Source organism: Anarrhichthys ocellatus, unplaced genomic scaffold (assembly GCF_004355925.1).
Source record: "Anarrhichthys ocellatus isolate YVR2014 unplaced genomic scaffold, GSC_Weel_1.0 scaffold33, whole genome shotgun sequence".
NCBI classification, from domain to species: domain Eukaryota; kingdom Metazoa; phylum Chordata; class Actinopteri; order Perciformes; family Anarhichadidae; genus Anarrhichthys; species Anarrhichthys ocellatus.
In genome coordinates this window covers 2,316,940-2,329,675 of record NW_022280063.1, presented here as the reverse complement: position 1 = coordinate 2,329,675, position 12,736 = coordinate 2,316,940, and the positions used below count along the sequence as shown (strand labels likewise).

General features: G+C 46.7%; 1 protein-coding gene across 9 annotated transcripts in view; it reads left to right on the top strand.

Annotated features, from left to right (window-relative positions):
* The window catches only part of tbc1d22a (TBC1 domain family, member 22a), a 96,012-nt gene that overhangs the window by 39,140 nt on the left and 44,136 nt on the right, over positions 1-12,736 (top strand). For all 9 annotated transcript variants that reach the window (XM_031865783.1, XM_031865778.1, XM_031865781.1 and 6 more), the window contains one exon: positions 10,429-10,535. In XM_031865783.1, coding sequence (XP_031721643.1) covers positions 10,429-10,535 — 107 coding nt within the window. The remainder of the gene's footprint in view (positions 1-10,428; positions 10,536-12,736) is intronic.

Genomic DNA, 12,736 nt, shown 5'->3' with positions numbered 1-12,736 from the left:
GTGTGTGTGTGTGTGTGTGTGTGTGTGTGTGTGTGTGTGTGTGTGTGAGAGAGAAACATAAAGACCCCTCAGATCCCTGGACACACGCCTTTTCTCCACAGGCTTCTCTGAAGCTTTCATCAGCCAAAAGTCGAGTTCCTTTTATGCTCTTTATCACTTGCTTATGCGAAGCAACTTCTGCCTCCTTAGGGCACATTTGTGAATTATACATGCAGCTTTTAGCAAGTAAGAGCTTTAGGTCACTCTGTGTTTCTCATTAATTACCTAGACTGGCAGCCCACCACGGTCTCGGTTTGTCCCACCACTGTTTCGAAATGAACCAAAAAAAGTCTTTTTACTCCTCCCATCGAAGCTGGCTGACCCTCCGCAGCGGCTACTTCAATGTAGCCGCTGGCAAAGTAGAAGCTAATCTTAACTCCTTTATATAATTACATACTTAATAATACATCCTAGTTTATCGGTTATCACAAAGTTCTTCGTAGATCCAGACTCTTAAAGCGCTCCAGATTGATGCACTTAACCTAACAGTGTTCAAACTTGTGGATTTTTATTACTGCATTTGCTCACTGCCGCTTTTGCCGGACACAAATTCTGGTTACTCATTTAAAAAAAGCTGGTTGAACAGTGTAAGTATATATTTTGCATGGACTTCTTCTCTGTTATGCAACTCGTATGTTGCCAATATTTGTTATTTTATTCGCCACATTTGTCATATTTTGAACAGGCTACGATCCGTTGTGATTCTTTCAGTACGCGTAGGTCACATTTTGTCGGAGGTACAAAAGTAGGCCCTTACACATCATTTTCAATATTTGAATATGCATTTATTTTGTCATTTATTTACACAAATAAGAAGAAGCAGGTATGGTCTGGTGCTGCAACACTGGCCCCAGCATCACAATATTTTATGCCAAAGATCGATTGCAGGTAGATGTGCAATTGTACCTCGGTTTAGCGGCCACAGTTTCGGCACAGCGAGGAAAAACAAAGAAAACGCATTTATTTAGAAAATTATAAAACATTCAACAGTTGCTCATTTGCCATAATTCTTACTTTAACAGTTAAGGCACTCAGATCCTGGCATACTGTGAATAAATAATTCACAAAAATTCATAACACTCTTTAATGTAAATGTGACCAAATTTTCCCCAGGGGATCAATTAGTTTCTGATTCTGTAATGCTCCGTTAAAAAAAGGCTCAGCTGGAAGTCTCTTTGAGACAGTCAAGGTGCGACGGGTACCTCTTACACACACACACACACACACACACACACACAGCCCCTGCGTTGTTACTGTGTGCGAGCGTGGAGAGAGGAGAGGTGTACCATTGCAGACAGACTGGCTTGGTGGGGCATCCAGGGACAAAGCTTGGAAGATGGAAGCGTACTGTCAGTCAGCTGTGATGAAATGCCTGCAGGAGCGTGACACCACACACACACACACACACACACACACACACACAAACACGGGGCTCAGACTGGCGAGGTGAGCTATTACGAATACAGACTCGCACAGAGAACACAGACTGAAGCCGATGCCTCCTATAAGATGAGAGTCTCATCAGACTGGATGACACTAGAAACCGTGTCTGTGAATTCAGATTTCTATCCTCCTGCAACTGAAATGTCACCGTCATATTCCGCCCCAATGGTACGTCCTGGTGTTGGCAGCGGTTTGCTTTACTTCAGGCTTTCACTGTTGGCTCTTTCGGCGCTGTGTTGCATCCCCCCCCTCCCCGTCTTGTCCTCACGTCTCCCCTTCTGTCGTCTGCCTTACCCCTCATATCTCCTCTCTGATCTGTTGTTTGTCTGCTGGCACGGAGCTTCAGCTGTGGCACAGTGAGCCCTGCCATGCTGCGCTGTGCCACACTCATTTGTATTTCAATTGCGTCCTCGCACCGGGGGGGATTTACGGTGCTGAACCGTCGTGTGATGATTGGCCCAACACGTGTGGTCACAGAGAGAAAGTGCCAAGCCTTGAAGACTCGGTGTGTTCTGGTGTCAGTGTAGCATGGGAGTCGCTGTCATTCGGTGTGTTTTTAAGTGACTCCAGTGTTACTGTTTCTAACGTCACCCAACAGATGGGAGCCGTAATGAAATTTTACTCTGTTGTTAATGCAACTAATAGGGCTGAACCTGATCTCCTTTTTGCTTTTCTTAAATTTAACGCTTCTGTTGAGGGTTTTTTGAATGAAGATTTGATTGTCTGTCGTCATATTTCTTGGCGTCGGAGCCCTAAAATAAAAAATGTTTTTGTTACATGCTTTACATACAAAATAAACTAGTGATTCTTCTAGAAGACATTTATTGTGAACGTGATTCCTCTCCTTTGTGTTTTTCACCTGCCCCGGCGGTCCGTCTATAGATTGAGCAATCCACGGAGTGGGTCTTGGCTGATATCGGCTTCTTTCCTCCCGATGGTCTGACCGCTGTTGGTCGAGCCTTCTACTCCAAGTCTCCCTCTGATTAACGGCTGGAATGAGCTCTAATGAGCTGCTTAGCGATTGCCCGCGCACAGCTGCCGTCTTCCAGCAGGAACACTGTCTGTTCTACTTTGTTCCTTATCAACTTTTGCTTTCTCTAATTTCTCCAGCTTTAATCATTGGATGAGATTATTGACTCGATGTTAGGCCTCATTCTCCCCCCAGGCAGATTTGTTCTTCAATTCTCTTTGAGGGCCGTCGCTCTCTCGCTCTCTCGCTCTCTCGCTCTCTCGCTCTCGCTCTCCCCCCGCCGGAGCTTTGTCTCATACTCCACTGCTCTATTTGGTTTCAGAACGCAATCACCATGTTTCTGGGGTTAAGTAATAGCATTTGGACTGGCGGGAATTGAATCAGATGTGTGGTTCTGACCCTCAGTCGCTGTCTATCTCCACCTTTCTCTCTATAAACGTCTCTCTTTCATTCCCCTGAAGTGCGTTCTTTTCTTTCAGACTTCTGAGGGTTGACACTTTGCATTCAGTGTCTACTTCTTTCTACTTAAAGAGGCTGCATTCAGTGTTCTCATAGAGAGGTGAGAGGGCGATATGGCAAAACGTATAAAATTGTTATTTCTTTTCATGCAGGATCACAATCCGAATTCATGTTGGTTTTTCAGACTTTTAAGACTTTTGTCACGGAACTAATTTCCCGATTTAAGAAAAATATCGTCCTACAAGGTAACAAGACACTCCACCGAATGAACTTTAACATTACAGTGTTACCAGTTAGATAAAACAGCACCACAACTTTTTACAGCGGTTTAAAAATGTCTCCAGATGATGCCTAACAACCTTTTCAATAAAAGTAATTTCTATTTCCATAGCGTAACCATAACAGGTTAGTTTACTGATCGTACAAAATAATGAATCCTAATTTTCTATTCGAATTTTAAAAAAAAGAACCTAATTAAAGTCGAGTTATATGATGAAAATGGTTAAATATTGATAATCGGTTTCATTATTAAACATTGTCAAAATCCATTCAGTGTTTTCACATCTGGATCCGCTGAACAGACGTTTTCTGATCCAGATCTTTAAAGGAGGTGGACAACCTTTTTATTGAAGGACATGGGAAGCGGAGAGTCGGGTGAATGTTCTAAGTATTAGAGTGAACATTTTGTAATATGAAATATGAATAATATCTACTGTAATTAAAGTCTGTAATGTTGCAGATGCACAGCAATCTTTGCTGTAATGACTTAAAGTGACTGTAAAAGCCTGGACCATTATGTAAATAAGTTGTATTAACTTTAAGTCTTCATATGCCTCAATTCTATGAATAACACTTTGTTTTTGCCATATTCATATTTAAAGCCTGTTTAATTCTAGTTTCATTTTTGTGAATATTTAGTCAAGTGTGTTGTTGTTTCGGTTGTTTTTGACAGAATCAAACCAACCAAACTGCACCCGGCAATAGGACGTGTTTTAGCCATTTAAAAGGAACGGATTCATTTTTTTGGGAGCATGCTGTTGTTAACTAAAATCAAAACATGTGGCAGAGAACAGGACACAAATATGGTAATTGTTTTCAGTCGTACAAGAGATTTGCAGAGCGTGGACACGATTGCAGAAATGGCAAATCTCTTCAAGCCATGTGAGGATTGCGCTGCGTTTTGTTGTCGTTTTTTAAAATTGCGTCTCGGGAACCGTCCGTGTTTTTTGGCCCTCGGTGCGGAGATGACCGTTGAAACCACGGAGTCCGTTGTCAGCCCTTCACAGTAGCAGATATTAAGCTGTGCTTTCATCTGGGCCTGATCTTATTTCCCCCCGTCTAACCAGAGATCCTCCTTCATTGCTCCTGATAAAAAGCAATAGAGCTCCGAAATGATCCGGAGAAATAGTTCTGTCAAAAAATGATTTATCTTCTGTGAATAATCGCAAAGGGGTTATTGAATATTTTTAGATTAAGTTAATTACTTGACTATAAAAAGCCATAAATTGAAGCTCTCCTCACTGCAGAGCTTCAGATCTCTCCAAGTCTCTATTTCTCGTTCTCTCTGTCAGCCCTTTCATTTAGAAAAAAAAAAAAATCTGTTTTATCATTCTGTCACCAGCGAGATGCGTTCCGATTGACCTGATGCAATTGGAGGCAATTGAAACAGTCATCTTTTACCGTGCTGCCGCCATGGCGGCGTGCAGCGTTTGGGCGTTGCATCATCACGCTCGCGCACAAAGACTCGTACGCGTTTGAAACAAAGCCGTCGCGCACGGAGACGCACTCACCCATGCCCTCACACACAGAGAGAGGATCCGGACGCTTGCGCCACGTGTCCTCGCACATGTTCACACAAACGCCACAGGGCTGCTGCTTAAAGTGTCCCTCTCTCGCTCTCCACTCCGCACATGTGTGTGTGTCAGCTGCCAGTCATAATGTCTGCCTATTACTCTTCCCCCTAATGTTTTCTTTTTCCTGCAGGTTACACACACACACACTAATGAAGTAATGGACTGATCCCTCACTTCCATCTCGGGGAAACTTTCCCGCCGCTCCCAAATGTGTCTTAAACATTATCCGGGCAGAATTACTGCGCCTTGAGTGGATTGGGCGTGATTTAAAAACATGTTTACGTGTGTCTTTACAAGGAGGCGGCTTATAAAAAGGTGACCGTGACGCATAACCTGCTCACGGATATACTCCACTGGTTATAGAGGTAGAAGGACTTTCTCAATCTTTTGGGACATAATGATAGCAGTGATTTCCAGCGGTTATGTTGGATCAAAGTAGGGGTTCAACGAATGATTATTTATCAAATGAATCACTTTTTTTTTCTGCTACTTTTTGAACCGTCTATCGTAAGTCCCCGGAACCCAGATCATGTCTTTAAATTGCTTCTTTTGTCCGACAAACCCACCCCAAAAAATACTAACATCTGCCACGCCCTTAAAGGCCTGGATCCTACACAACTTTTAGAGCAACTTTGGATGGAGTAACCCTTTAATACAATCGATTGATTCATGTAAAACAATCCACAGCCGTTGGGTTAAAAAGACCAATTGGTGTCTCCTGTTTTTATGTCCCCACTTTTCCTATTGCGCGCCATGATGTTTTGGCAAATCGACCTTAACGTCTCTTAGCTGGAAAGAAAGTGTTCCTCCCACGGGCAGGCCTGCAGCGCAGCTGATCGGTCACCAATGCCCACTCCGCCCCGCATGTGTTAGCGCCGTTAGCCGCGGAGGAACGCACAAACACACATCATCATCATCATCCCGGGGCAATGTTGCGTCTCCCTGGCACGTCGCCAGCTGCGCGCATGTTGAAATCGCACTTTTCACACACGCGTCTGTGCCGTAGAAACGTGGGAAAAGAGATATTGGCAGCAGCAGCAACAGTTAATGCGTGGCCTTACTACAACATTACGCACTCGCAGCTTCCTCGTACGAGACCACATCTTACCTCGAGGGGCCAAGTGGATCATTATGCGTCTGCACATAGGCAGATATGGTATTAATGGCCGTATTCCACTTGATGTCGAGGGCTCGCATTATCTCGCCGGCAGCTGTGGGGGCCCCCCGCTGTTTGATGTATGGACACATGGCTTACAGTGCAGATAGTGGGAGATGAGAACATTGTTGGAGTGATTGTCTCGATTTTCCGGCCCAAAGCGTATCCTTATCACCGGGGCGAGGCTGAAGTTCAGTGCTTTCAATGAGTGAGCTTCGTGGTGCACTTTGAAGAAAGGAAAAAAAGGAAAAAAAAAAGCTTGTAACTTCTAAGAAGTATGAAATGAAGATGCTGGATAACGTCCCATTGATGAGATTTCTTTTTTTTTTGGGGAACTAGACTGGAGACTTTGGATAAGTTACTTAGTCTCATGAACTCAAAGGGGGGAAAAACACAATTATTCCTACTTTCACCTCTACTCGTATCACTTCCACCTCCCGTTCTCTCTCTCTGGTCCCTTCCTTCCTTCACATCCTGCCGTCTATTTTCATATCTTCACATCTTCGCACACAGCCATAACTCTGTCCTCGTACCGCTCCTGTGTTCCCGATGCGTGAACGACACCAGGTTTGCCAGGTCGACTCTCTTCTTAGTTATCCAGCAGTAGGACTGCTATGTTCAGCTCTCATTACCAAAGGTGTTATCACACTAACGTGTGCGACAGTGGATACATTTGTGTCGTGGCAGAAGCCCGAGTGAGAGGTGCGGTGGGGTGGAAGTATTGCATGTCTAGCAGCGACACGCGTCCCTCATTTTTAAGCTGTCGAGCCTTTTTTTTCGGCTGTGTCACCGGGGTGTCATTCTGAAGGTGGGAAGTGGATTGCGACATGTTTGGAATTCGGCAAACCCAATTGTAAGTCGTTAGGTTCATTGGATTTAACCTGAAACCGCCGCTGTAAATTATAAGTAATGACTGCACCACTTCATGTGATCTTATGAGCTGTGGATGAGGAAATCTTGTTAAAACTCTCTCTCTTTCTTTCTCTCTCTCTCTCTAAAACTCAGGTTTGCTTGTGATTAATCTGAACCAACAGAAGGTTGTCAAATGGAACTGTTTTTTCTTTATTGCCAATTGCTGTCTGCGCTCGCACACACTCGGGACGCACGCACGCTTTATGATTACATCAGGCTAAACTAGCTCGTTTATCATCTTACATCACATTACCTTGTGGCCCATAGTTGTAGGGGGCAGATGGTGGCACTAGCGCGAGCGCGCCCGTGTTGTGTACACTCGCGAGTGCGTGTGTGTGTGTGCAGGCGCCCGGGCACTCGGTCTCCGGAGGTGTAACCCCGGCTCTGCATGCCAAGCCGTGCCAAGTGCTCACAGCTGGCAGCGACCAAGCAGTTGGTCTCCCTGGACAAGTTGCCCCCTGCGCCAGGACAAACAGGAAATAAGCCCCGAGGCCTGGCAGGAAACTGTCTCTGCAGCCAATGGGAAGAGGGAGGTGGGGGAGAGGGGAGAACAGCTTGGAGAGGCAGGGTTGCAATAGCAACAGAAGAGATGTCAAATTGGTGTGTAGGAGAAGCAGAGGGGAGGAGGGAGAATAGAGAGGCAAAGCGTTGGTGTAGAAGGAGAGAGATCAAGAGACTATCAGAGGAAAATCCAGGTGCGAGCAGCAGACTGATGGGGGGGAGCAGAGAGCTGTAACTATGTCAAGAAGAGAATAATAGTCACCTTAAATCCGGGTTGTCGGAGGAAGTTTGGATTCCTAAATTAAACGCTCGCGTTTTGTAAATAAAGGATTTCAAAGAAAATCATGTGATGTTTCTCACTTTCGAGCAAACAGTTGCCGCTTTGCAGTTACTTCGAATGCACGCGTGTATTTTTATTAGAGTTGCGTCTGTATGGACCCGATGCCTCCTTTACTTTGCCTCCAAGTCGTGTCTGCGTGTCCTGGGCTTCTCTGCCAATTTGATCACAAGACGCCCACCTCCGCGCGTCTGTGTTTGTGCTCAGCTTCCGCCGCAAAGGTGATTGTGCGCATCATACCGGCTTTCTCTTCCTCTGAAGAACCTCCGACTATCATCCGGCGAGAGGTTATTTTGGGAGGCAGAACGAAAGCCGCTCAGATTCCCAATTCTGTGAGGCGAGGCCCACCGAAGCTTGAACCTCCAGAAACTCCCCGTGTTCTTATTCTCGGAGCATTTCCTGCTGGGAGACACGGATCATGTCCCGGACATGTCTCGTCAGCTGGTCCACAATGCTCCTAGTCTGAAGGCGGATCAAGTGGTTCATGAAAATGAAACCCAGCCACAGGTTGTGATATCATCAGGCATTCAGCACACAGATTTTATTCTTTTGTCCTCTTAAACAGTGAACAGAATGAGCTGTCTGGACTCCCTGGCCACAGAAGTGACTAATGACCGGAGCTCCGGCTGTTTTTTAAGCATTCATCAGTGTCGAGCCGGTGTGTGTGTGCGGGTCAGCAGCGGTTCCGCCAGCAACCACAGGGGGCACTGTTGCCTAATGTGATCTGGCTGCACTGATCAGGCGCTCCCACCGCATGGCCCATGAGCCCTTCCTCTAGTGTGTCCTTGTTATTGTGATGAGCTACGCCCCAATTCCAGCGCGACTACTGGAAGCCGTCCCTTCTCATCTGCTCTGGAGTCGAGGTCTGTGTTTGGAACCGAGCCCGACAGCGAGGCTTCAGCCGGGCGACAAGGTCTGATTTGAGACTTTGGGATGCCCAAAGTCCCCCCAGAACACCGGAGCGGCGGCACTCTCACCGCCTTGTTAATCAGCAACGACACCACGCGGATTGCCAGTCAGCCTGTTTACAATCAATCTTTTCTACTACAAATTTAATGGCACCACTGTTACCCAAAGAGAGAGAGAGAGAGAGACAGGGCATTCATGTGTTGTCATTGTCTCCTGCATCGCTTTAGAGAAGCCATCAAACCGAATACTGACTTCAAATTGGTCAGATGGCGACCGCTGCTGTCTCTGTGCCGTTCCAACAGCTGCGCCAGCGCTGCATTTATCTTTAGCTGATTGTAGTTGACTTCATCTGTAGCCTCAATTTAAGCAGGGCAGAAATATTGCTTTCATCACATCAGTTGTCTGGTTTTCTTTTTTCCATTTAGATGTCGCTCCAAAAATGGGGTTTTTCATGAATACCGTGCATGTTTGCACTAACAATGTCAGTTGTGTGCACGGCCTTGCGTTCGTATTGTGGTCAGAATGAACTGCGCCGGCGACTGATCACAATCCGGCCCCCTGACCACACGTCCGCATCCGGTATTAGAGATCTGGTAGCTGTGTGAACGCAGTGTGTGCGGACCTCCTTGATCTGTCCGGGTGTGATGGGATGAAAGGGTCTCGCTGAAATGAAGGAACCGCGGCCTCTTTCCGTCCGCTTCCCGTCCATCCTTACCTGACTTCAAGCAGACGAGACAATGATGTGAGCGCGTGCTTGGCGGGGTGTTGGACGAGCGCACACGCAGCCTAGTTGTAACTAGCTTTGTAGTCCTGGCCCGCCGTCTGTCTGTCTGTCTGAGCATGCTCATTACAACCTTGACAACATTCCACTGGGGTTGCCAAGGATACCAAGCAGAGCTGCCAGGTCTTGTGTGTGTGCGAGCGAGTGGGTATTAGGAATGCAAGAACTCACACAAATGCATAACTCCAATTTTTAGTTTTTTTTTGTTTGCAGCCAGCACATCCCTTTTCCTCCGTCTCTCTATAGATCATTGTTAATCAGTCTCGTCCCGTCTCCTCTCCACTGGCTGTCAGCGGCTTGTCAGGAGCCCGTCAAAAGCCCCTGCAGTCCGTCACACACTGCTGCCGTTAATGACATCTGATGACACCCGTCGTTGAAGTCACCCCCGCTGGAGACGACCGGGGACTCGGGGGCGCTCGCCCGCTTGGATGTTGTTTTCCTCTGCAGCGGTGGAGATGCCCTCGTCCTAATCCGTACTTCCTTCTTTACCGCGCTCTTCGCAAAAATGCCGTTGTGCCTATTTTTCGATAGACGTTTACGAACGGCGTCCACAGAATATCAACAAAAAATAATGCATGAAATGATGACATTTTTGTGACATCATTCGGAGTGGTAGTTTTACTTCCAACAAGTTGGAAGTAAAACAGATAGAATAGAAAATAACAAACAGTACAAATGATGCCGTGTGCGCGGAGGCTGCGTGACATTTACTGAATGTTCAATGCAGCTGTGGGAAAAAGGTTGAACCGCTGTTTTTAAAAAAAAAAAAAAGATGCTAATCGTTCGGCTGCTCCGGTTGGCCGCTTGGTTCCTCCCTCCTTTCTTCTCGTCGTGGTTCCTTTCCATATGTCTCTTTCATAAGCACACCACCCTCACCTCTCCCGTCTTCAGTGGTGAGCTTATGATGGAGCCCCCCCCCCCCCCCTGCTGTGCCGGTAGACCTGAAGTGTTTCTTTCGCTTCTTACATTTTCCCTCCCATTTTCATTTCACCTGTCTCTTTCCCCATGCACTGCTTATTTCTCACTCTCTCTCTCTTTCTCTGTGTCCCCCTTTTTTGTCTTCTGCAGAGGAGGAAGTGGAAAACTTTGATGTCTCCAGTCTCCAGGAAGAGGCCCTGAGGAACATCGAGGCTGACAGCTTCTGGTGCATGAGCAAGCTGCTGGACGGCATCCAGGTAAGCACGCGGACGTGTCGACAAGATGTCGAATGTCTTCGAATAAAACGCCACAAATGCCCACGTATGTTTCTGTAACAGCCTCTCTTCACCTTCTACTCGCTTCTCTAATCTGCTCTTGATAAAGAGAAGTGTTCCCACTTGCCACTTGTTTACCTCAGCTCCCCGCCCGTTTGCACCAGTCAGGAGCCGCGCGATCGGCTCGCAGCACGGCTGGCGTGGCGTCTGCAGGTTAACACGAGGTGGGTCGGATGATAACCCGAGGGCGAGACCTCCCGACCTCACAGACCGTCGATCCGAAACGGCGAGCTGAGAGTGGCTGGAAGCTGTGTTCAGCAGCACGCTGAGGTATTGATTCTCTGGCGGTGTTAGCGGCTTCTAAGCAACCGCTTCACATCACAGGAGGTCATGTGCTTCACTGGTTGGCATACCGGTCTGGATTTTGCCTGATCGAGAAGTTTCTTTCTGACTGGAGCTTTTACATATTTCTCAGGGACAGTATAGTCGGGTATACACACTCGTCGAGGTCACGCTGCACAATGTGTGAAAAAGGAATGAAAAGATATCTTAAAAGAAAAAAGACTCCATGCTAATGTCAGATCTCTGTTTGGCTCCAATAGTCGTGGCCTGGGTGTCACCGTTCTGTCTTTGCGGCCATGTTTTAGCACGGCTACTCTTATCATTGTACATCCTGGCACAGTTAAAGAAGCATCCGCCAAGTCCCCCCCCCCAATGACCCTAATCTAAAGTAACACTTAAGAGGATGGCCATGGCAGTTAGCCCTTAAGTGTATTGATTTGGCGATATGCTTATTGTTGTATGGAAATAAGTGTTTCAGGGGTGAAAGAAAGACCCTGAACCTCGATGACAAGGTGACGTTTTGGTTGAGGAAAGATGGTTTTTAATTGGTCATTTCTAATAGTTCATGTTGTTTAATACACTCGTGCATTAAAGATATACTCCATGTCGTGACAGTCAATATATATCTCGCCCAGGCCCCCCCACACACTAAAGGTAATTAATAGCGAGGAGCATGTGGTGTGCATAAAGCGTGATCATCCATAAATAACTATCAATTGGTCGGCTATTCATTTAGGAAATGAATAGAGGCTGTGCCTTGTTGGCCCTGAGAGAGCGAGACAGAGCGACACACGGAGAGCAGAGGAGGTAAGAAGAGAAGAATGGAGTGTGCGGATGCTGTTTGTCCCCCCCCCCCCCCCCCGCTTGTTTTTGTTCGTGACCTTGACTCCAAACTAATTACGTGCAATGCACCAGGGAAGCCCATGTCCCCCCCCCCCCCTAATGCTTTCTAAACAATGTGACGGAGGCTGAGTGCCTCCGCACCATAATTAGTTGGTGATCCTTGTTCTGACCTCGGCTCCAGCCCTCTCACATCCACTATACACTATTACACTTAACTGAGGGGCCTGAAGGCGGGAGGGGGGAGGGGGGGGGGATTAGGGAGTTCGAGAGGAGGAGAGTCTGCATCTGCTCACTGCCTTTTAAGCACCGTATATGTATATATATATATATATATATATATATATCCAGTACCTCCTGGATAACCGCTGCCACGCCGGTGTCCACTTGTTTTCGGACCAATTTGTGTAAAATATTTAACGGATTTTAATTGCGTCACAATGCGGAACAAACTCATAAGTGGGGAGGTTTGGAAAACAGGGTTGGGGGAAAAAAAAAAGAAGATTCACCCATGAAACAGCTGGTGTGGTTTTCTATCGTTACGGTACCTGGTGTACAGTGGAAATACTTTTGAAAGTTTTCCTCATTTATAATGCGGCAAATTGGCCATTAAGCTTAGCCATCTTCACTGCCAGGCCTCTTCCCCACCTAAGAGAAGAAGAACGGGCTATTTTGACTGTCAATTCGCTTAAGCAGCCTCGCTAATGAGCCGCTGCTTTAATTGGCAACACTGCAGCCCCCCCCCACACACACACACACGCGCACGCACACACACTTCCTTCAGGAGCAGGCCCTGGGTATGAGGTGTGTAGGTGTCCCAGCTGTACAAATGAGTTGTTTAGGAGGATGTTTTATTTCCCGTTAATCTTCACACTTCAAGAAGCACTAAAATGTGGAGAATTGCTCCATCTTTGGATGACCCCTTTTAACAGCTGGGGACTGACTGGAGAGCTACATTTGTGTGTGTGTGTGTGTGTGTGTGTGTGTGTGTGTGTGTGTGT